The sequence below is a fragment of the Semicossyphus pulcher genome, unplaced genomic scaffold, assembly GCF_022749685.1.
Source record: "Semicossyphus pulcher isolate SPU_LCO1_2020_fin unplaced genomic scaffold, fSemPul1.0.p SCAF_1, whole genome shotgun sequence".
NCBI classification, from domain to species: domain Eukaryota; kingdom Metazoa; phylum Chordata; class Actinopteri; order Labriformes; family Labridae; genus Semicossyphus; species Semicossyphus pulcher.
In genome coordinates, this window is record NW_027211603.1 from 35,554,172 (window position 1) to 35,580,225 (window position 26,054).

General features: G+C 39.9%; 1 protein-coding gene across 1 annotated transcript in view; it reads left to right on the plus strand.

The window, feature by feature from the left end:
* Positions 1-10,733: 10,733 nt before the first annotated feature.
* Positions 10,734-26,054, plus strand: part of il16 (interleukin 16) — a 119,180-nt gene continuing 103,859 nt past the window's right edge. The window contains exons 1-5 of the mRNA XM_069661528.1: positions 10,734-11,649; positions 20,161-20,404; positions 20,660-20,933; positions 24,044-24,179; positions 24,671-24,786. Coding sequence (XP_069517629.1) covers positions 10,734-11,649; positions 20,161-20,404; positions 20,660-20,933; positions 24,044-24,179; positions 24,671-24,786 — 1,686 coding nt within the window. The remainder of the gene's footprint in view (positions 11,650-20,160; positions 20,405-20,659; positions 20,934-24,043; positions 24,180-24,670; positions 24,787-26,054) is intronic.

The following is a 26,054-nucleotide window of genomic DNA, read 5'->3' on the forward strand; positions in this document are numbered from 1 at the left end:
ACACTTCCACACAAACAAAATGGTGGTCGAACTCTGGCATGCTTTATATGTTTTTTGAACCTGTTCCCCTGGAGGGATCATATGAATTTTGTAATTTATTTGTTTGATTTGACATTGGTTGAAGCACTTTAATACAGCACCTATTTTGAGCACTTTATTGACTTATTTATATCCTGTTGAATACATAGTGATTGAATGTTACACTTACCTGATTCCTGACGAAGAACTCCTCCATTCGAGAAAACAATGCATGGGACCTCCTGTGGGGAAATGCAACCTGAAAATAATAAAAAAAATTCGATTATTAAGGGCATTCCATATCTCCTGCAAAATAGAGAGTTGAAAACTGTGAGACAAAAAAATAAAAGCCTATATAAAAAATGTTTATAAAATGACTTATGACATGAAAATATTTTTTGAAATATAGAAGTGAACTTACCTGTGTGTGACGAAATACTTACCTGATTGTTGTATTTATTGATCTCAAGGAATGATCTAAAAATCATTTCCTCTTCTTCTTTAATATGACGAATCTTTGCATGCTTAATGTTTTTCTTTTGTCTTGCAGTTTGCCTCTCTGCAGAGGAATTGACCCTAGATAGACCATTACTATCTTTTTGGCTATTATTATCAAATTATTCAGGGGCATTTTTCCCTCCCTTACCCCGGCATCCTTAATCATCGACCTTTTGCATTTGACCCGAACCTGATACCTTACCTTTACCTTCCTCATCCCTAACCTGAACCTCAGGGAATCTCACGACTCTCCCTGATCCCCAAATCTTAATTTAACCCTTCCCATTTCCTCATCCTAACCCGAACCTCCGGCCTTGTACACCTGACCCGAAACATATACCTAACCTTAACCTTCCTCATCCCTAATCTGAACCTCAGGGGATTTCACAACTCTCCCTGACCCTTATATCTAACCTTAACCTCTCCCATCCCCCCACCCTAACCTTAACCGTCGGCATTTTTACATCTTGTCCGACCCCCCACCTCTAACCTTAACCTTTCATACTCCTAACCTGAACCCCAGGCCATAAACCAATTCCCTATCCCCAACCCCCTTCCCCTAACCTTAACCCTACCTCTAATCTGTACTTTTAAGTTAATTAATTTCTGTTTTTTCTTTATAATCAAATATATTTTTCTGTATATTAACCACTTTTTTCTTACTGTTTGTCTCCGTTCTCTCAAGGGAACCGGCCCCCACCGGGGCATGCTCAAAACATTACTCATCATCCATCCGGTTGCCTGTCTGCTCAAAACAACCATATTAAACCTCTTTATTATTTATCTCATTATACAACGGTCCTTTTAATTTTATAGGGAGTTGGTGTACTTTTTACTTCCTGTTTTATTCATTTAAATTATTTTTTAATTATCTAAAACACAATTGTTTTTAAATTCATTTTAGACTTTAAAGACAAAGGGACACAGGGCATATAAATATTACAATGAAAAAGTATAAAAAGGAACAACTTGAGCCTGTGCATTTAATGTTTTACAACATTGAAACCTTGGTCCCAAACCTTACCTGACTGACTGACTGACACCCTACCTGACTGATTTAAACGTATGTGGCATGTTTTTTGCTTTTATACAGCCATGTTTAGGCATTGAAATTAAGTTTTATACTTATTACACAATTGTGGCTTTATCATTTTATACAGTAAATTAAAAAACGATTGTTCCCATATCATCATTTTTGTGAAAACTACTTCCTGTTCAAGGAAAATGCTCAGGTTTTACACTTATGAGGTCCTATTAATCCCAAATAGGCAGGAGAAATTTAAAATGCATACCAAACAAAAGCTCGGGTATCAGGAGGTTATGTGCACTCATGTGTCATGACACAGAGGACTTTGATAGCTCCTGCTAAACAGGGCCCTGTTTGTTAAGAATATTTAAAAATAGTCCACATTAAATATTCCCCCATAACCCCACACCAAACACTGCAAAGGCCTTACCTCCCATCAGAGCCAATCTTTATAGATTGAACCTTTATAAGTTTTCTCCAGCCCCAGTCTCCACCAAAATCAACCTACATTTGTGTATACACTGCCCAGTTCAAACATTTCTGAACCAGACTGAAAACTAGATTCATACACACATTCAAGTGAGTTGTGTGTGTGTGTGTGTGTGTGTGTGTGTATGTTTGTGTGTGTTTATGCGTCAACTGGAGTGGGGCACAGAGAATCCATTCATCCTCTGTAGCATACAGTATGTACTTACACACACTGTAGGGGCACACAGACACATACACTAACAGAGCCTTGTAAAAGACTCATAACTGTGTGTGAAGCAAAGTAGGTGTGTGTCCTGGGCAGCTAAGTGCGCTGCCTTTCCCTCTCTGCAGCTGACTCACAGGAAAGGGGCAGTCATTTTGGAGGCCCATGCCTTACTGAGACACACTGTTGTGATTCTCCAGATAGAGGGGGAGGAAAAGGAGAGAGGAGGGCGGAGAAGACTTACAGGCAACTACTCCGAGATGAATCACAACGAGGAAGCAATGATCTGAGTGATACATCAGTTTTTGACCTGTCGTGCTGCCTGGACTTCTGCCCATGTATCTGGCGTGGATTCACATTTGGGATGCCCTGTCTGTACCTTCCGTAGAAGCTGTGGATGCTGGCTCAAATACAACATGATCAACTGTGGTGAGTAAGACTTCCAGTCCCCACACTGAAGAGGTTTTTAAAAGGGATGTTCATACGTGCAAGTCCATATTAATGTAACCATGTGTCTCTCAGACTGGTTTCTGAGAGTATGAGGATTATATGACAGTAAACGAAAACTGTTGTGAGGCCAGTCAGAGTATTGTGTAACAACAAAATTAGTTGCAAAGCAGAGCAGTTAAATTATGCACTTGTTGGCCTGAGGGCTGGATGTGTATGTTTATGGATTCCATGACCCACTTGCACACAGAGGTCCTTAATAAAGACACAAATCAGACAACAGTTTTTATGTCCATTCCAGTGCAACCTGTAGAGCACAAATAGCACAGTGAGGCAAGGAGGACAGGCTGGGCCTCATCTATGCTCTTCCCACAGCCCATACAATCAAAGGCCGTACACAGCATGCAGTTGTCATTCATTGACACATCAAAGGCCATAGTAGCTGAGCCTCCTGTGTAACACCATTTGCTGAACAGTGCTTCAAGATCAGCTAGGCCCCCCCTAAGAACTACTATCATACATAATGGCTGGGATTGTGCACAGTGTAAAAGTGGTGGATAATTGCAGTATTACTCCCTTCAAGCGGCTCTCTTGCCTGTCCTCTGTCAGCCCTACACCATCTTACAGAGTGGAAAAACCTCAGGTGAAAACTCCAACAACACACACGTTGTTCTGCACAGCTACCCCACCCTCTGGTTTCTCTCAATCATGGTCTGTTTGGCTGGAGCCCCTGCCTGGCTTATGCTAGAGGCAAGGAGTATAGTCTCTGTGAGGACGTCCACACATTCAAACACAGAAAATGTACTAAAAAGCAGTGTTGTGACCAAGTCATCTTTGCTCAAGTCCCAAGTAAGTCTCGAGTCATTTTTTCTTGGGCAAGTCAAGTCAGGTCATAGGTTATGTCAAGTCAAGTCAAGTTGAGTCCTTAGTTAAGGCAAGTCAAGTCCCGAGTAAAGTCACTTTTTTTCCACCCAAGATCCAACACTCTTACCTGTAGTATCCCATCTTTATAAAGAGAAAAGGCAAGGTGTTCGTAGCCCGTCTAATAATGATATTATTGGCCAATTTATATAACCTGTTCAAAAAGTAAGCAATGAATTTTATCTGTATTATACTTTGATTGATATTCAGTGAAATAAATGTAATCAAAGCAAAAACAAATAGCTTATTTATTTAATATTCCCTCCCCATCACTTTTAAACAGCGAAATACTGACTACAATGTCAAACATACAAATACATATTTGATAGTTAGACAGAAACTTGACAACATTGAATTTTATCATTTTATATTTAACAGCTAACATTCAAACTTATGAACACACTAACAGTTCCCAAAGCTCAAGGTTTTGGATCGCTTCACGGTTTTGAGTCACTGATCGGATATTTTTTTTGGATCAGCAAAAAAGAAATTCAAGTGCTTCATAAAGGCAGCACAATAAAACAGGCAGGTCATCAAATCAAATTGTAATCTATAAAAAAGGGGGGGGGGGGGGGGGGGAATTAGGTCTTCAGTTTTGGACCCAGCACTGTGCTATGAAACGGAAGTGTGTGGATTACCGGTGAGTTAAAAAATAAATACAACATCAGTCACTAATGTTCAGCAACCGATTTTATCACAAGCGTCCAACAGCTTTCAAAATAAAAGCTGACATGGTCACAGTTAGAAACGTGGAAGCCCTGTTTGATACAAAGCAGCCAGTGTGCAGTGAAATACGCACACTTTGCATAAAAATATTCAAACATGCCTGGGGTGTTTTACAGTAATACAGCGGATCTCCGTGGTCTGATACGTTCCTATTTGAAGCACTATGTGAAGCACTGCGGTAAAGCTTGCACTGCAGCACCTGCTAATCTCCCCAAACTTTACTTTTCGTCACAGTTATAATAACTGTACATCAGAGTAAAACACATCACTCTTTTCACTGTAACTCTGCACAGGGATTTAACGGAAGTAACACTGTATTTCACATTATAATGTTATTTTTATGTCAGACCGCGGATCAACTATGTGCTGAACCGTGGGGGGGTCATCTGCAGTGGCGTGCACAGACTTTCTGAAGGGCAGGGGCGAAAAGGAATAAAAAGAGCACATACAGCGCATTCTCGCCACTGAAGAGGGCACTAAGACATGCACTTTAGACATGTTTATATGTTATACAAATGGCACATTATATAGCCTTAAAACAGACTAACTAGACAGACTACTCAAGTTAGTTTGTAGTTAGGATCAGCATCCACGAGAACTGTGTAGATTCAACGTTGGACTGTGAAGAATACACAGAAATAAATAAATAAATCCCTAGGGGGTCTGGGGGTCTTCCCCCAGAACATTTTCAAATAAGTAGATGCCATTTCCTGTATTCTAGTGCATTTTAAGACCATATTATGACCAAATAATCCAAACTGGTTCTGTGAGATATAGTTCTGGCTCAATATAGATCAAAAAAGGGCCTAACATAAAAGTCATTGCAACAGTAATGTTTCATAGTATTTCTTGGTCCTAATAGTCTTCTGGAGTTTAGTGTGTTTTCGTCACCCAAGAGGGCTCTGTGATAAAAAAAAACCACAGGGAACAATACACATTTAAAATATTTATTTGACACCTCAAAAGAAACAAACTATGATGAAGCATGGACATGAGTGCAGCTCCATTGCTGCAGGTGGCAGGGATGAATCAAGTCTCAAGTCTTTGTGCCCATATGTGGCAGGTGGAACTATAGTGAAATTCTTCGTTTGGCCATCTTTTTGTATTTGTCAATGACCTTGTTCTGGTCAATTTGGATGTCTCTTTCAATGGAGAGTAGCATTAGGTCAGAGAGCCTATTTTCCCCACACCGGTTTCTCAGCAAGGTTTTAATGAGATTCAGTTTTGAGAGGGACCGCTCTACTGAAGCCATTGTCACCGGTATAGTCGCATACGTTTTGAGGAGCATGGTGAAATCAATATTCTCCATCCAACGGCAGCAGTTTAGTGTGTTTTTCCACCCAAGAGAGCAGTTGTGTTTTGCCAACCAGAAGGGCACTTAAGCACGCGTTTTTACCACCCAAGAGGGCAGTTTATCATGTTTTAACCAGCCAAGAGGGAGGTTTAGTGTTTTTTGCCAACCGGGAGGGCACTTTAGCACACCTTTTTGCCCCCCAAGTGGGCAGTTTATCATGTTTTAACCAGCCAAGAGGGCAGTTAAGTGTTTTTTCAACCCAAGAGGGCAGTGTAGTGTGTTTTGCCAACCAGGAGGGCAGTTTATCATGTTTTAACCAGCCAAGGGGCAGTTTAGTGTGTTTTGCCAACCAGGAGGGCACTTTAACGTGCGTTTTGGCTCCCAGGAGTTAACTTTAGCATGTGTTTTGGCTCCCAAGAGGACACTTTAACATGCATTTTGGCTCCCAAGAGGGCACTTTAACACGCATTTTGGCTCCCAAGAGTGCACTTTAATACGCATTTTGACTCCCAAGAGGGCACTTTAACACGCATTTTGGCTCCCAAGAGTTCACTTTAGCGCGCGTTTTTCAACAATTGGGCAACTGCCCCCCCCCCACACCACTGGTCATCTGTACGGATCATGGGTCAACTGCGATCCGTGACAAAACTAGAACACACGCAAGTTGTCCCAGTCATCATACCTCAAGTCAAGTCAAGTCTCAAGTCATTAACTTTCAAGTCCAAGTCGAGTCTCAAGTCATTTATTGTTGGTCAAGTCAAGTCGCAAGTCATCAAAACAGTGACTCGAGTCGACTAAAGTCCAAGTCACCATGACTCGAGTCTCTGCTAAAAAGTATATACAAAAAAGCCTCTATCTATCAGCACACCTCTCAACATGACCAATGCTACCCACTACCTACTTATTCTCCTCCTGACCCCGATTCAGACGAAGAGGGAGAGAGGATCTTCATCCCTTTCTGTACTCTAACACAAGAAATGGCACTTCTCCCTCTTCGTCTTCGTCTTCTCTCACTCCTCTCTCCTTCTTCCTGCAACAACTACGGTCTCAGGTGAGATTTCAGCGCGAGACTTCTCCGTGAGCGAGACTTGGTTACAGACAACAACAGAGAGCACAAGGTAAAGTAGCATGGCTGCCGCAGTGTTGTCAGACACTTATTATAACGATCTGAGCCTGCGGGTGCAAAAACAAGCGTTTTTAGTGGCTGTATATTGGCATATGCGCGGTGCCCCATTTAGTTACATTGTATCTCATTTTGCGGCTGCCGGCCGGTGCTCCCTACCTGAATACTGGATCGATTTCAATAATTGTTGTCTCCACTAGTCACTAACACACAATCACATGGGAAAATAGGGTCTAGGTTGAAAAATCCTGAAGTTATCCTTTAAGCTACGATGTCGGCAAAACAGCGCACCACACACTAACAGATTCCATTCACCAACAACCAGAGTCCCGAGTCTCAAAACTGGAAATCTCGCAAAACTCAAACGTGACTTTAGAGTGAACAAACATGGCGGACGACAGCCAGGAAGACTTAGTTTTTGGACTTTATACTGAAAATTCAGGAAGAAAAAATAACAAACTGTGGATATAGTGGTGGAGACAGCGTGTACACAGCATGTTATGTTCCCCATTTGCTTTTGTCGCCATGGCTGCAGTTGTTGTGCTTCCTTCTTCAGTCGGCTTGTTTCCCCATTGGTTATTGTGTCATTCCACATGACAATCCACAGACTGCATGCTCGGCTGTCATCTGGGTTCCCCCCACATAACAGGAAATCAAATCGTAAATAGTGTTTAATGTTTAATATTTATGTTTTGAAATCAGTGCGGCCACGATGGCCTTCAGAGCAGATCAGGGGAAGTAAAATCACTCTTAACATACCTCACCACACCACAGGAACATTTGGCAAGATCATCTTTAGAACCATCAAAATGTCGGGACTTTGCTTACGATTTTTGATAGGTGGGAATCAGCCCAAAATCGGCCCGATTATCTTAGTAGTGTGTACTCCGCTTTAGGAGGCGGTGCGGACAAGGACACCACTAGCCCGCGCATACTGCTGCCGTCATCACAGAGAGGAGATCGACAGTACCCTGGTTTATAAATCCGGTAGGTGACGTTAACTATCACGTTGTATTTTAAGTCTTTTGGAGCATGAAATTTACTAAGGTTAAGTAACAGAAAACAATCGCGAAATGGCCTTTTTTTTTGACAAAGTGATGCCGTAAAGGTCCAGGTGACTCGACCCTCATAACTAACATGAGCTCATCAGAAGGGAATATTAGCTTTATAGCATTGCTTCATTGTCAGCCTGATTTATTGTACACTATAAAATACAGATTAAATACAGGTGCATTGTGGTGATATATTCACTTCCTTCCCTCTTATTTGTTTTGTTTTATTGCTTGCTTTGGAAGTGTAAGTACTGCCCTTTTTAACTGTATAAGGAGATCAGAGCTATTCAAACATTTAAGTTGTTGAAACACGGACGTTACGCAAGAACAGAACCGTTTCCTTGTTAACATCATAAATGTCTATGTAAATTTCAACAGACATCAGGTGCCTTTGTCTTCAGGGACTGCCACTCATCTTGGGAGATGATCCCTTTGGCTTCTCCAAGACCTGCTCTGTAAGTAACTCAATTTGTTATCAATGGTGCAGCTGCATATTTTTTTTTACGTTAATTTATTAATAAAACAGTTTATTTAGTGTTTTCAGAATTGAAATTCAATTATTTTGGCTGAACTAATTTTACCTTAAAATATTTAAAAATTCATGCCGCATTGATTAATGAAACATTAAACTGAAACCGGTAGCTATTAAATTTGGTTAATATGGGCTCAGTTTAACCTTAAACCTAATCTCAGATTCTCATGTTTGTCTTTCCCTGTGTGTGCATGTTAAATCACTGTCAGCTTGTGTGAGATGGGGTAGTTCAGTTCACAATATGGGCTTTGTGCCGTGTATGGTCAACTATTGCCACTGGGACATTTCATAGAATCATTTTGCTGACTGGAAAACAAGGATTTCACAACATGCACACTCAAAGCTCTGGCTTGTGTTTGGTAGCCAAATACATTTGGGGCGGCTGTGGCTCAGTGGTAGAGTCGGTCATCTTTCAATCCGAAGGTTGGAGGTTCGATCCCCAGCTCCCTCAGGCTACATGTGTCCTTGGGCAAAACACTGAACCTCAAATTGCTCCTGGTGGCATAGTCAACGGGTATGAATGTGATGACTGATTGAATGTAGGACACTTTACGTAGCAGCCTCTGCCACCAGTGTGTGAATGGGTGAATGTGCTATTACCATTTGCAAAACTGGTTACAGTAAAGTAACAAAGAAATGCACTGGGGTCATTGGATTAAAAAAATGTTGCATGACTACTTAAGTTTCTCTGAGCAGTTTTCCCTCACATTTTTTCAGTACAACTGTACTGGTAATTATTCTTTTCTGCCAAGTTACATAGCAATATTTTCTGCGCAGATATGCAACAAGTACTTTAAATGTAAGGATCTTAATATAGTAGTTAAAGAAAATTCAATATAATATTTTATATTTATAATTATATATTCTCTAACAATACTGCCAACATCAGCATCATCTAACTGACATGATTATGTTCTTTCCTTGTCAACCTGTTTCTTTCTCTATTAGGATATAACTGACGAGGACTTGTACAGTCAAACTCCAGTGGGAATTGTCTGTGAAAACCATCAATTCAACTCATCCAGAGTTAAGATTGTCTAAGAAGGTAGTGTAGTGATGGACGAACTGGCCAACCTGCCTAAATCCTTCTGTCCGCTCATGTATGTCAAGAGTTTTCAGCTACAGTTTAAAGCTCATGATTCAAAGGTAGATATTTTAAAACAAATTTAAAGGTGCTTTTCGACCAAAAGTACCAGGAACTTTTAGTTCCAGGAACTTCTCTTCAAGGAACTAAATGGTTCCTGTGGCTCATTGTTGTCTGTGTTTCCACAGCGGCCCAAAGCCCCGGGAAGATTATGCAAATCAGGCCAATGACGTATGGAGAAGAAATAATAATAACTGCAGTACTCCGCCAGTCCAGTAGGTGGTGGTAATAAGAAGATGAAGGCCATACAACAAAGATGACACCATAAAACCTCAACGAACAAGCTGGTATTTTATTTGTGCCTGTTAGCATGAAGGAGATTCGGTTTGTGCTGTTAAAGGAAAATAGACTTCAAAGTCATAAACAATAAGAAGTATGATCATTAGAATAACAAAAACAAAATTGTTTATATGCACATGGTAACACACTGCATTATTCTGGTATAATTTCCTGTATTTTTTAATATTGCAATATATATTGTAGAACAAACAAAAAGATATCGCTATGTATGTTTTTTCCAATATTGTGCAACCCTAGTGGGTGAAATATAACGCTGCGAGTACTCGACAAATCACAAACGATCAGCACTGCAGGCCCCACCCTGAAAGTTCCTTGACCTTTGCAAAGTACTACCCCCTGAGCAGGGACTTTTCAGGGGGTAAGTTCCTCAAAAGGTTCCTGGTTCCTGGGGAAAGTTCCTGCTGTCAAAAAGCACCTCAATAAGAGTGTCGCATTAATGGGAGAATTAACTGAAAAAAACAACACAAATAGAACTCCCCATATGAGGAGTGTAGCTTTACCAACTGTCAAGTTTCAATTCACTTTGTTGTGGTTTAGGGATATTCACTGTATTAATGTGCACATGCTGAAGCACTAATGAGTGTTTTTTTTAAAACAGAAGAGGCATGATGTATCTAGACTTTTCCATTTTGTGTCAAAACATGTTCTTGCGATTTTTTCAAGGTTATGATTAAAGATGGTTATTTCTATAAAAGCATGGGGCCTTCAACCTGAAAGCAAGGAGTTTTGTCAATTAAAAAAGTACACAAATGGGGACTTCCGGTGGGTCGGCAGAGCAGCATGCACGGCTGAGTTGAGAGCTCCCCCAAGCCAACACGATAAACTCCGCCAAAACTCGACAAACTAACTCAGAAGGGTCTTTAACCCCCGAAAATGAACGGAGGAGCAACTAAAATAAGGACAAAAAGAAACCCGGACAACCAAAGTAAAGAAGTAAACCGTCCGACCGATGCAAAAAGTATGCTAACACCTGAAGCTAACGACGCCACGGCGGTGTTTCAAACTAGTCTGGAAGGCATCAGCAAACAGATTCAAACCATGCAAAACGAACTGAAAACAGACCTGAAATCGGTCAAAGACGAAATTACAACCAGAATGAGAAATGAACTGTCAGAACTCAAAGATGACATGGACCACAAATTCGCCAAAATAACTACAGAGATAGGAGAACAGAGGGAGAAGGTGGACGCTGCTTTAACTCGCATTGAAGAAGCTGAAGCTTGGAGCTCCGAAGCGAACTGTGCGCTGCAGGAACTGATGATGGAGCGGCAAGGAATGATGGACAAGCTAGAAGACCTGGAAGCGAGATCCAGAAGGAACAACCTGCGGATTTATGGCGTACAGGAGGATGCCGAGACGAAGAGCGACTCGGTGGCACAGTTCATGGAGAAATGGCTCCGAGATGAGCTCATGATAGACGCGGATCTCCAGATACAACGCGCCCACAGAGCTCTGGCACCGAAACCTAACGCAGGTCAGCCTCCCAGATCAATCGTCCTCAACTTTCAGCAGTACACTATGAAGGAGATGGTATTGAAAAAAGCATGGGAGAAGAAAACAGTCAAACTCGGGGCTGACAGGATTTACTTTGACCATGATTACACTGCGAGGACGCTGCGACAGCGTAAAGCCTACACGCACATCAAGAAGATCCTGAAGGGAGAAAGCATACGCTTCCAGACCCCCCTCAATAAGATGCGCATACACTGGGAAAATGGAGTGAAAACTTACAGAAGTGCAGAGGAGGCGGCCAGCGACATGCGGAGAAGAGGATACGAGGTACAGGACATCGGGGGAGACCCCGGGGAACCCCCCCTCCTTGAGAAGCTACAGGCGGCTGGGACCGCGACATGGAGACACATCAGAGGCGACAGAGGTCTGGAGACAGGGAAACGTGCGAGAGGACGGCTGCAAGCCTTTCAACGCAAGGACAATAACGCAAGATGAAAGACTGGGCCGACCTGAATGTCAGAGAGATGGAGAATGGCGGACTTAAAACATCTTAGAAAAGAAGAATGTCAGGTTTGAATGTGTCGAGCCTTAGAGGGTTTCTGAGAATAGACATATTGGCTTAAGAGGGATAAAAACACGGCTGCCTACAATAGAGCTAGCTAGTGTGAGTAGAACAACTCATCTTGGGTTGAAACTCACAACTGGTTGGGGGCCCTCCCTACAAGGAAGGCTTTCCCCCTCAAAACAAAAAGAGAGTCAACATGTAAAGAAGGATGTTGACACCTCTGTTTGGAGGTCACCTATGTTCAGAGTTAAGGTTAAATGTTCTAACCTGTTGTTTATAAAGTTGATGGTTACTTATGAATGTGTTACTGTTAGCCTGTGGTTGAGTTATTATACACTGAATAGATCCAACTATCTATGCAAGAGGGGATAAAATTTATGTCTTTGAATGTTAACGGACTAGGAAACCCAGTCAAAAGAGCTAAAGTAATGGCTAAAATTAAAAAGGAAAAAACACAGATTAGCTTCCTACAAGAAACACACTTATCACAAACAGAACATGAGTAATTGAAAAGATTTGGATTCAAAAACACTTTTTATAGTTCCCACACTAATAGTCGCAAAAGAGGAGTAGCAATCCTAATATCTAACGGGACCAAATTTGAATGCCAAAAACAAGTAAAAGATATAGAGGGACGATACATTATGGTGAAGGGGTTAATTGACCAAACAGTAGTTACTCTGGTGAACATATATGCACCACCTGAGAGCAATAAACAATTCCTGAAATCCCTCTTGGATACTATCGCTGTTGAAACGGAGGGCATATGTATATGTGGAGGAGACTTTAACATAATAATGGACTATGAATTGGATACAACCAGCTTAAAGAGAAATAAAAAATCTATTACAAAATTGGCTAAAAATACATGGGAGGAAATGGGCTTTTATGATGTGTGGAGGGATCTGCATCCTCTCAGGAGGGACTACAGTCATTTCTCAGCAACACACTCCGTTTATTCCAGAATAGATTACTTTTTTATGCAGAAAGGGAATGGAGATAGAATCCAAGAATGTCAAATTGGGGTGTCTGATATGTCTGACCATAGTGCCATTTACCTGAAGGTTAAACTAGATAATACACATAAAGATACAATATGGAGATTAAATGTAGGAATATTAAATAATAAGTCGATAGTAGAGCAAATCAAGAAGGAGATCCAAAAGTATCTGGAGGAAAATAATAACGGCGAGACAGATCCAGCTATAGTATGGGACGCATTAAAGGCGGTCATAAGAGGAAAACTGATTGCAATCACAAGTAACCTCAAGAAAGAAAAAGTGAAACAATATAAGATACTATTAACTGAACTGAGACAATTGGAACAAAAACATAAAAGAAAAATTGACCATAAGACACAACAACAAATGAAAGAGGTGAGAAAGAAAATTAATGATTTATTGCAACAGGAAATGGAGATAAAATCAAGATACTTAAAACAAAATTACTATGATTCAGGCCCCAAAGCAGCCAAATTACTGGCAAGACGAATACGGAAACAACAGGCAGATTCCAAGATCCATAAAATACGTGAACCAAAAACAAATCAACTCAAATATGAACCAAAAGAAGTTGAAACCATTTTTAGAGACTATTATAAAGAACTTTATACCCAATCATCAGCCCCAAATCAAAATGATATCAAAGCTTTCCTTGACACCTTAGACCTACCCACTATAGGAAAGGAACAAAACAAGTGCATAACGAGAGAGAGATAACTATAGATGAGATTCAGAAAGCAATAGGAAAGCTGAAAACAAACAAGGCACCAGGTAGTGATGGATACCCTTCTGAGTGGTACAAGAAGTTTGAAAAAGAGTTGTCACCCCTACTCCACACTTCTTTTAATTGGATTATGTCTAAAGAAACTATTCCTCCTTCGTGGAAGGAAGCGATAATCACAGTACTACCTAAACCACTGAAGGATAAGGAATATTGCCAAAATTATAGACCGATAACGATTTTAAATATTGATTACAAACTCTACACCGCCATTATATCAAATAGGCTTAAGCCATTCGTACCGGACTTAATAGACGAAGATCAGACTGGCTTTGTTATGGGTAGACAAACTCAAGACAACATTAGAAGAACGCTACACATCATACACAAAATACATAGAAATAAGATACCATCAGCATTGATTAGCCTAGACGCAGAAAAGGCATTCGATATGGTGAATTGGGACTTCTTATACTTAACTTTGGAAAAATTTGGATTCAACAGAAAATCAATTAATTGCATTAAGTCTATTTATAACACACCCACAGCTAGAGTAAAAGTGAATGGATCTCTTTCAGAAAGGTTCATGTTAGAGAGAGGAACTAGACAAGGCTGTTGCCTTAGCCCTACTCTATTCGCTCTGTATATAGAACCATTGGCGCAAATGATCAGACAGGACACTTCAATAACAGGAATAGACATTAACGGACATAAACGTGTAATAAGTCTCTTCGCGGATGACATTATGATCCAACTAAATGATCCAGTTAACACCTTTATGCATCTAATGAAAATTTTGGAACAATTTGGCTCATATTCTGGTTATAAATTGAATATACTTAAGACTCAAGTCCTCATGTTTTACTGCTCACCAGATCAAAAACTAAAAATAAAGTGGGATGCAAAATCACTTCAATATTTAGGAGTAAAAATACCTAAAAATCTAACAAACTTGTATAAATGCAATTATGGACAAATTGATCTCAACATAAGGAAAGATATAGACAGATGGTCCACGTATCCATTGGAATTGTATGACAGGATAAATGTGACGAAAATGAACATTTTACCACGTCTGCTATATTTGTTTCAGTCTCTTCCTGTGAGTATACCACAAGTTCAATACACTAAGTGGGACAAGCTCATTTCAAGATTTATCTGGGAAGGTAAAAGACCTAGAATACGTTATTCCACTCTTCAGTTACCCAAAGATAAAGGAGGAAGGGCTCTTCCGAACTTGAAGGAATATTATCATGCAGCACAGCTCCGTCCGCTTATTCACTGGTGCAGTGTAGATTATGTAGCCCGATGGAAAGATATTGAAATGTCCACACATAAATACCCGATTCAAACAATTATAGGTGAAAAAAAGATCCCAATCCATGTAAATGAAGTACTAGACCTAGACCCAATAACAACATTTACTCTAGAAACTTGGTACTCTATTGGTAAACAACTAAAACTGGGAAAGGAACTTGGCCTATTAAGATGGATAGCATTTGATGATAAATTCGAACCAGGGAAAACTGACATCAGATTCAAACAATGGGCAGAAAGGGGCATAACCGCTATGTGCAAAGTAAACAAAAAGGGCGAAATGATAAGCTTTCAAGAATTAAAAAATACATATCAATTAGTGAATCAGGACTTCTTTAGATACCTACAAGTGAGGGATTATTACAACAAAAAAATCAAGACAGGAGAGGAGGAAGTTCATCCAATCATTAAGGTACTAACACAAGCATATAGTAAGGCTATACCCAGAGTAATATCAATCCTGTACCGTTGTCTGATGGAATCTAGATGTGACTCAACATTATATGTGAAAACCAAATGGGAAAAGGAGCTGGATGAGGAAATCCCAGAGAGGATGTGGTATGACATGTGGAAATCTCACCTGAACACGACACAATCACAGGGATGGAGAGAATTTGTTTGGAAGAACCAGATTCGGTATTTTATCACACCCAAAATTAAAAGTAAACAAACAAAGACTCAACAACCATGCTGGAGACTATGTAGCCACATGGAACCAGACCACACACACATTTTCTGGAGTTGCATGAAAATACAGTCTTTCTGGGATGCTATACATTCAGTTCTTTGTGAGGTCTTGAGTTACAAAATCCCACGAACGTGTCTTGTACTGTACTTGGGACATGTGGAGGGAGCTGTGCACAAAAGAGACCAATATTTGGTCAAGATCCTCCTTGCTGCTGGAAAGAAGGCAATCACAAAGAACTGGCTAAAGACGGACGCTCCAAATCACAAACAATGGCTGACCATCATAGATGATATTCAAAAGATGGAGTATCTTACATGCAGGATACGGATGAATGAAGGACAATTTGAAAAAGACTGGGGGAAATGGTTAACCTTTTTAACAAAAAGACAACGATACAGCTAATAATGATGCCTGGATAGAAGCTGGATTCATTTACTCCTGCAGGCTCTGTTCATATTTTGTTATGTCTTTGAAGTTTTTTTTTTTTTTTTCAAGAATGTGAAAAATGTGAAACTTATGTGATACATTTTCATAAATAAAAAAGTAAAAAAAAAAAAAAGTACACAAATTACTGCCCTCATACCAGGAGGGTGACAAAACATGTTTCTATGTGATATGTTTTGGTTCTTAGATACTCACTGTATTGATGTGTACATGTTGATGAACCAGCACTTTTGTTAAAACAGCAGTTTTTATGAACAGTTTAATGGTAAGGATTCATGAGCTTTAGCAGGGGAGCTACAAGGAGCTCTCTACTTGTTTCTGAGTAGCTCACCAGGCATTCTTTGACCAGAGACCAAAATGCTTCTCATGAGAACAAAGGTTGGAAATGTTTCATGACTTTCATTTTCATTTTTTTTTATTGTCTAATGGAAACATTTACATTGAAATAAAACAGAATAAGGCTTCAATTCTCTCATTTTGGGTTTTTGTTTTCTCAATTTTAATTATCCTGTGTAACAAAATAAATTTTTTTTATACATAATGATACAGAGTAGACTAATTGGACAAAATATTTTAAGTTCAATTAACTTGGAATTAAGTCCCTTGAACTACAGCTAATAAGTGGGATGATCTGGCAGAAATATTGGTATGATACATTTTAACATTTTAAGTTATATCAGCAAGATATTAAGTGGAATCATTGGACAGAATAATTTACAAAGATTTTTAATTAAATCCACTTGGCATTTTCGTATTGAATTTAAATGCTTAAAGGGCTGAAATAATTTTTTTTTAACTTAAATCCACTCAAGTTTTCATTTCTCATTACTTAAAAAAAATTCCTAAGGTAGAATCATCGTATCTGGGCTTAGGGAAATGTTTGAAATGTTTCTTAACTGCTTCCACACAATCAGATTTCTTTGTGCAACCAGTCGAGTTGCCTCCTGTTGGCTGTTGGAAAGATGAAGGTTTGAAGCTGTTCTGCATTGAGATCCACCTTTGAAATCAACAGGCCGGGTCAAGTTCCTATACAATTTTTGCCACAGATGATCTCATGTGCAAAAGCTGTTCACCATGACACTATATGGTAGGGTTTGCAGTGTGCGACAGATACTGAACAAAAAGCTATGTAACAGTATAAAATCTTCCAAAATTGTAATATTTGTAAGAAGAGTAACAACAAACTGTATTTTGTAATTAAGTTCTGAGTTAAGTCTAAAAATGTACCAAAGTACAGTGTAAACAAATGAAACTCCAAAACTCCAAAGCATTTGAGCTTATTATGCAGCAGAGAGTTTTCCTCCAAATTTAAGGAGGATGAGAACAGAGTTAGTTACTATACTGCTACAGAAGAGGTCTTGCTCTATACATGTGTATTTTCATTTAAATTCCCTTAGTATTGAGAATTAATGTGTCATGTTTAGAATGTTCCTACATCCAGCTGGAGAGGGTATGCCTATGAAAACAGAATAGAGATGAGAGATGGAGTGTATGGGGATAATAGGTCTCCAGCAAAGAGATCGGGCCAACTAACACCCCATAATTGCTACACACTTCCAGGATCAGAGCCACTGATTCACCAGAAGAAACAGACTTTGTTCCAAAGTCTTTGTAGTAAAAATGTATGAGTGTATAATAATAATCATCATAATATTCATAATAATGATGAGGATCATAATAATCAATCTAGAAGCAAATATAAGGCAACTAAATATTACTTTTATTAACTTTTATAAAAAGCATTTCATGTGAAAAATGGGACTCTGTATATAGCAATATTCACACAATTACTTCAAACTTTCTGAAGCTTTTACAGAATACTTTTGCCTACAGTTTATTATGACTGGAATAAAGACTTGGATAAGTGAGGGTAATATAAAACAACATATTATGTGTGCAATACCTTGTATTTCCCCTTCACCTCTGAAGAAACGAGCGAGGAAAGATTAATCATAATCTGTTTTTGATGAGGTTCTTGTACATCAAAAAACAAAGAACTTTATGTTTTGTTTTTCATCATTTTAAAATTGAACAGAAACGAAATGCATATCACAATCAAGTGATCTGGAAAAAAAAAATTATAACCAGGTTAACAGAGCTCAAAGATATGCAGACACATCTCAGCGCTAGGCTGGCTAGCGCCATTGCCTCACAGCTCGAAAATTCCTGGTTTGAACACCAGTTCGGGCAAAGAGGGTCTTTCTGTGTGGCGTTTGCATGTTCTCCTCGTGCATGCGTGGGTTCACTCTTGGTAGCTACTCCGGCTTCCTCCTACAGTCCAGTGACGACATGCTTGTTAAGTTTACTGGTGACTCTAAAATTGCCCGTAGGTGTGAATGTGAGCGTGAATGGTTGTCTGTCTCTATGTGTCAGCCCTGTGATTGACTGGTGATCAGTCCAGTGTGTACCCATCTCTCATCCAGTGTAGGCTGGGATTGGCTCCGGCCCCCTGCGATCCTGAACAGGATAAGTAGTATAGATAATGGATTGATGGATCTCAGCCCTAAACACAGTCTGCAGGACTGACTCTGAGCCCACTAACAAAACTTAAATCATACCTACACTTGTTGGTTATCAGCTTAATGGTCAGAATCTGGCTTCTTTGATCAGACCAGTGGTTATAACTGGCTGATTCAGTGGGACAAAAGATCTCTCTCAACAAATGAACCTTTGGCAAACACCACGTGAGGAAAAAGTATCCAGACATGAAAAATATTGCATCCGTCAAACAGTGTAAGAACCTGTTAAATGCTGTGCAATATCAATTTAAAAAGAGAGGACTTGTTAAGATGAAGATGGAAAGGTGAGAAGATTGAAGCACACTTATGTCTAAACTGTAAATAGCAGGCTTATGATAGGAACTGAAAACAGGGGAATCAGGTTTTATCACCTTCAGACAGAGACAGTCTAGCTACCTACCTACCTGTGATTCTGAAGCTCACTAAATATCATTTTACATCCTGAATGTATGTTACAGCTTTATAATCTGCCTGGAATAATCTGATGTATATCTCATGTGTCATGTTTCCTTTTTTGTGACTTAATCAAGTCCAGTTATTAGGCCTACATTTAAACAGTCTTATATCTGCATTGGACTAATGGAAAACACGATCCATCTGAGACAACAATACATTAAATATCATCACCTAACCCAAGAACTGTGAGATGGAGCTCAGGTCCGGCCAGTCTCTTTCTCTGTCTGAAATATCGTACAGCTCAGGAAAGAGAGACAGACAGACAAGCTTCTTTATTTTACTGGTTACCAGGGTGACAGCACCTGGACTGTATGATTGGTTGTCTGTAAAAGAGGGACAGTGACACACCAGTGCCTTTTTGAAAAGTTCAGAGATGAGAAGTGCTGGGAGCAGTCCAAAACAGAATGGAAGCTTGCTGAGCGTGCGGCTTTCTTTTAAAGGACCACATTTGCTCTCAACTCTGTGACTGTGGCACTCAGAGAGAAACACTGGACACAAGCCCTCGATCTGACAGCAACCATCTGAAAAGACAAATACATCATTTTGGCGGATCCTTTAGACCTGCTTAGCTTAGAACGAAGATTAGAAGCACACCTATAGTCCAATTATACCTCATGACTAATGCTACAGTAGTCACACGGGTTGAGCTACTTAGTCTACAGTGAAAGTGAAATGATCTCACCAAGAAAGTGTTTAAGTCTACATCACATGCAACCGGAAAACAGGAACTTACTGAGCCAGTCAGGCTCTGACTGTGAGGGGAGGCAAGAGAAGGTGGCAACGTCATGGCATTATGGGTTTAAATTAAAGAGCCTCTGCACATTGTTTACTAAGTGTTCATAGCAAAGGTGACAGGCCATCAACACTGGCATGTATAATGCATATGAAGGCTATCCTTCAGTGCTCTCTGGAGTGTGAAGTGCACTGACCATCATTCGCTGCAGCCCATTAACAGAACCAGTGCCATACCATATATGGTATACTAAGAGATGTCCACATTAAAACATGTTGCACTAAGAGTGAGCTTCTACTGCTGTCTTTGCGCCCATGTCCCATGTACTTTATTCCTTTCAGAATTTGCTTATCCTTGTGTGTGAGGATGCAAGGAAAGAGAAGAGCTTTTATCTCCGTTTGCCTCCACAACAGCCTGAGCAGTTTCTCAGAACACTTACAAACCCTGATGCATTCAGACTGTCCTAACTGAATTTTATAATTGCTCTCCAGAGCATCCCTCTCCATTAGGTTTCGGGCTTCCTGGGAGGAGTGTCTTAGTTCCTGAGCTACTGGCGCATACGCATACACACATGCTGACTGCCATGCCTCAGAGATACTCCCACCAGAGGAGGAAAGCTGGCACAGCGGCTGCCAGGAGGATGGAGAGGAGACACAGGGACCAGGGGAAGAGCAGCAATAACAACCCAACCAGCTGCCACCACCACCGCTCCAAGAAGCTGGCTGTGCTCTCCAGGTATCAGCACCCATCAGAGGCTTACAGTAGGGTTGTACAGGAAGCTTAAGACACTACAAGTTAGGTTACTCACCTTTAAATAAAAGGACAGAAACAGCATGAAAATGTCTCTACTTCTGCTAAATGACTGCCAGAAATAACAGTTTGAGGAGTTTATTATTTTATTATTAGTTGCACATCAAAACTTTTTTTATGGCTGCATAGTCTTGTGGGATTGATGTTTGTCATGTCATGTCTGAAACGGACTCTGTCCAGGGCCCTGATCCTATGTCACTCTAAGAGCAATGATGAATATCCTGAAGAGAGACCTGCTGGAGAAATGTCAGACGAGTGCAGCACATGGTCTTGTAGGGCAGATGTGACTGTTGGGGATCAAACACTCTACGGAGATACAGAAAACAGACAGTGGAAGACAACCCAGCACCCAGGCCTGGAGAAAAAGGAAGGCACTGAAGCAGATAACCGGGCGCATCATACCACCACACTAAGGGAGAATAAAAGGAGCATGAGGAGGTCCTTCAGCATCAAGGTACAGCTGCAGAAGAACTCATTATTTGCCTGTAAATGAAAGAAAATTAATACAAGTGTGTTCAATGGCTAACTTTCGTTTCAAAAGTCTACTGCTGGGCTTTCATAATTTGAGACAAACTAGCACTAATGCAGAAAGTATGTAAGGCTTAAGCAATGATTATATGTCAGTTTGGAAATTTGATAAACTCAAAGTTGAGTGTCTATGCCTTACACAGTATATCATTAGGAAAACTGTACTTTGGCGTGTTCAATTATGTTACTTCAGACATAACCTCTATAAATTAATTTAGATATTGATGCAAAATCTGAGGTGAAATATTTTTTGGTATTCAGGTTTCCATTTTGCAGTCTGAGTAAAACTGACCAATCACAATTGAGTAGGTTTTGATTGTATGCAGGACAAGGTTAGCATGTGGAGGCAAAAGAGACCATAATGCCATCCCAAGAACCAATCAGCTTTCACCACCATTTAGCAGTTCATTTAACTGTCAAAACAGACATCTGCATGTGAGTGCACACAAATCCAATTCAATGTCACGTTTCAAGTTGTTGCATTCTATTAAGCAGTCTTTTAAGTGTGGACCATAGCCCCCTGGTGGTTGTTGAAGGTACACCAGGAGGGCTGTGAGAGGTAATTTACGATAGATAATAAAACTTTTTAGATAAAAAACTTATTTCGTTGCTTAAAAATTCTTATGCATTTGTAAAGATTATTTGTTTGCTCATCATTGCTGTAGGCCTATTTTCACAAAGGACTTGTCTGTCTATAAAATAAAAATGTGTTGGAAAAGAATTAATCTTAGTCTCAAGTTTTGATCTGAGATGTGTGAATAAAGATTTAGGTAGGCCCCAGAAGATTTTTAGATTTCACAGTTGGCTGCAGCAATCCTAAGTTTGGGAATGGCTGCTTTAAACAACAATAGCTGACAGAAGAAGTCTTGGCCTGGATATCAGTTTCATACTGTTATTTTCAGATATGAGCTGGCTATACCAAAGGCAACAAAGAATTGTTGTCAAATTGTTGTCTCAGGTACCGAGATTTTTTCAGACATAGAGATGGATTTAAATACATGTTATTTGACTATATCTTTGAACTAACAAGTCAAAACAGGTTTTTATCATATATAGGAGGCGTCTGTTTAAGTGAGTGTGTACGTCTTAGGCCACAGTCGGATATGTCAGCCTATATGGGGATGACTTGTCTTATTCATTTTGCAGTAGTAACAACATGTTCAGCACGTTCCTGCAGTCTCACAGTAAAGACTGATTTATTCCACACATTAATCAGATATGAAACACATTTTTCTGGATGTTAAGATTGACTTTACTTCAGCCATCAATTGAATCATATTAAACTTTTTTTGTCTTGTCATCATGACATGTAGATATGAGTATTTGTTGTTCTTATATCCCAAGCCATAGCATGCTAATGCTACATTGGGAATGTTTCTTGCCTAGATGTAATGAATATCACATGCCCTGTGTTGGTGTGAGACTTGCGCATGGCCTGAATGTCAAACATCCAGACAAAGACAGGGTTTGTTCTGTCTTTCTCCAGCTCAGTCTTGTAGCACATTCCACTTATGGTTGGACTGTCAGTCACTCAGCATTCACCTTACATAAATAAGTGTACCAGGTTAGACTCATACTCATTATGCTTTCCTCATACGGCTACCATGGTCGATGTTAAGATGGAGAACGGTATAGACCTGCTCTATTTTTCCTGAGATCACTTTTGTCATGATTTGGCGCTCTAAAATTGAAAAAATGATTGATTGATTATTTAGTAATCACATTTAGATCGGAGCCCTATGAGTTTCAAATAGTTACACAACATTAGAGCAAATCTTCTTAAATTTTCAAAGTTGTCAAAATGGAAATTAAATCAGCGTGTCGGTTCATTCAGGAAGTCCACATGTAAACTAAGGGTTACTACACTTCTCTCATACTTCGACCACACTGTCCTGTTGTAGTTTGAACTGCACTCCTATGACTTATAGGGATGGATAAAAGTGCCAGGATGGATTCAGATGAGAATCAGATACCATTGTCTCTTTAACTGCAAAGTAAAAATGATATGAATCTGATACATCAGGGCCTTCCATGGCTGCCTCCCACCAAAGATTACATTAGTGTATTAGTTACTGAATTTGTCTCTTTTGATGTAACTCTACTCTGTGAGCAATCCAAGAAGTGTTAATTCAATGATGCATGTGCTGTTGTCTAAAGATGCAAAGTAGCACGGTTACATACTTTTCGGTAAATATTTAATGCATTGTTATCACTTGCAGTTTTTAAGAATGGTTGCAAAAATGTATGCCATTCACAAATTTAAAATGGACACAGGTCACATGGCAAAGTGTTGTCTACATTTAGTTATTCAATCTTCAAAAAATAATTGGCCACTTTAAAGAAGTAAGACATTTTGATTCTTATCAAGCATACTGATTGCATTAAATCTTATTTTCTGCATGTTGTCCTCCTCGGAAGATGGGTTTTACTTGCTCTAAGAAAAGGGAAATATTGTGGGAGTAATGAAATCTGCCTTCTACTTTAAAAACTAAAAAGGCTCACTTTTTTGCTCTGTGACAGACAAATGCTAACATTAGCTTGCTCACAGTGACGTTGTAAACATTACGATCATTTCTACCTTGGTCACTATCTAGCTTGGGATGTTAGGATGCCAAGCTAAAGAGCATTTTTTCTAACTAGCACAAAACGCAAAGTTCTATTGAGGTGGAGGTGAATGTCACCTATATCTAACTTAATTCCAAACTATTATTGTTACTGTTGATAAATTATATTGGGTTTGTTTCTTTTACTTGATGTTCATCTTTGTGAAGTAACTGACAGAAAGGAGAAAGCTCAGTACACATTTGTAGAACACAGACATACATGTTTATTTTATCTTTTCATAATGTACTCATGCACTGAAAAATACATGACTTTCACCTCCAAACAGTTCATGCACCTGTAAAACCTTACTTCTGTAAGTTTACACCTCCCTTGGCCTGGTGGTTAATATGTTCGTAGAGCTAGGTTTCTACCTCCTAGTATAGAGGGTTCCGTATACTTGGTAACTGTGTGTATATGTGTGCATCATTATAGGAGAGTAGTTTCTGGAGGATGTGTGTAGCCACAGGCCCTGCTGAGGAGGTGTGTGGACCACAAATGGCTATTAACAGCGTTGGAACAGAGTACACTCATGCAGAGCTAGGAAGGAATGGAGGGAACCTACACAGGTAATAAAATGCAATGACTCACCATAACTCTTTTCTCAGGAATGTTCTGGAAAAAAGGGGAAATCTGCACTTGTGTAGACAGATAAAATACATTTCTATTACCAGGCTCAGTGAGAAAGTGTAGCAGCAAAAGAAAACCATCCAATAATAACTACATGGGTGTCAGACTGGAGTTTTCTTGTAAACAAAGCAAAGTTGTATTTACTTTAAGGGCCACCAAAAAGCATTGTGTGTATAATACATCGTCTACATCCATGTCTTGTAGCATGCAGTCTTCTTCTAAATGCCTTTTTTGGGCAAATGTAGATAATGTGTGTTACGTTGGCCGTGTGCAGGCTAGCATGTTGTAAATGCACCCACTTGTAAAAACATTGTTACAGTGCGGTCAAAAACTTTACCGGGAACCTTTTTTTTAGCTAACTCAATGAAAAAAACGGTTATATTCATAATTGAATGAATCACAAAGTTTTCCACTTATCTCTGTGTGTTTTTATCTGCAGCTTCCTGAGCCCAGAGAAGCTGGCTCCCTTTAACGGACAGTTTCTAAATGGCACTGCTTTGATGCTGGGAGAGCCACTGAGGAGCATTCACATTAAAGCCAACTGTGAGGTAATAGCAGTTGTGTATAGCATTCCTAGACCATGCTATTGGATACTTTACATGGCATTTATAATTTGTACAATAACAGTTCTCCAGTAGATCCATATTTCCTGCACATACTGCATGGCTTTACCTGCTGGTGCAGATAGATGTGAACTGTGTGTACACTTTGATATTACACAACCTCTACAGTCTCATAGGCCACACTTGATGTTCCAGCTATTCCAGTAACAGTGCCATAATGTTCTCTTGGAAGTTAAAAAAGATATTTCATGCTGCCAGGGTTTAGCTCAGCTGTTAAAGGGGGTCCAGAGGCTCAGTCTCTGACGCTGAGGCCCCTGGTTAGACCCCGACCTTCAGCCCTGTGCTGCATGTCATTCCCACTCTCGCTTTCCATCTTTAGCGACTGTATCCAGTGTCCTATCAAGTAAAGGCAAAGGACAAAAACATAATCTTTAAAAAAAGAAAAAGGTATTTCACCGTGATGAGTGGGGTTTTGCTGGACCTTGCCATCTGTGATCATCACTGAAGCACTTTCTTTTTCACCTGGGACATCGCTGTTTCTGTGTCTCTAAATTAAATATTGACATATTAGTCTACCAAAACCACAATTTTTTCCTCCATGAACCCTTTGAGTGTAACAGTCACAGTTTGGTTTAGGTTCAGTTTACATATTTTCCAGTCAAATCTTTTGATGGTCAGTTTGAGAATTTATTACAGTCATGTAAAATTCATGCATAAAAGTCTAGTCATGATTGCAGCCGTGTCAGCAGTAATAGCAAGTGATCTTGCTCCACCGTTAGCGGCCATGGACGTGTTGGTTTTAAAATGAGGTGTGGTCAGGCAAATGGGTGGCGCGTTGCTATCTTGAGGACTCAGAAAGCGACTGCGACATAGAGCAACAAAAAACTGGTCGAATGTCTGAAGTCTATTGCTCAGTCTGTCTGCTATTTAAAGGGCGCATTATGGGCATACATCAGAGAGTTCATAACATGAGGTCTCTGCTTGTCACTCACATGGAAACCCACAGCAGTGCTTCTACTAATAAGGAAATAGCAGTGTGTTTGCAGATACAGTGAAAACATGTTCTTTAATGGACAGACTGCAAGCAGGGGCGGCTGTGGCACAGTGGCAGAGTCGGTCGTCCTTCAATCAGAAGGTCGGAGGCTCAATCCCCAGCTCCGTCAGGCTACACATCGAAGTGTCCTTGGGAAAGACACTGAACCCCAAATTGCTCCCGGTGGCATAGCCAACGGGCATGAATGTGGTATCTGATT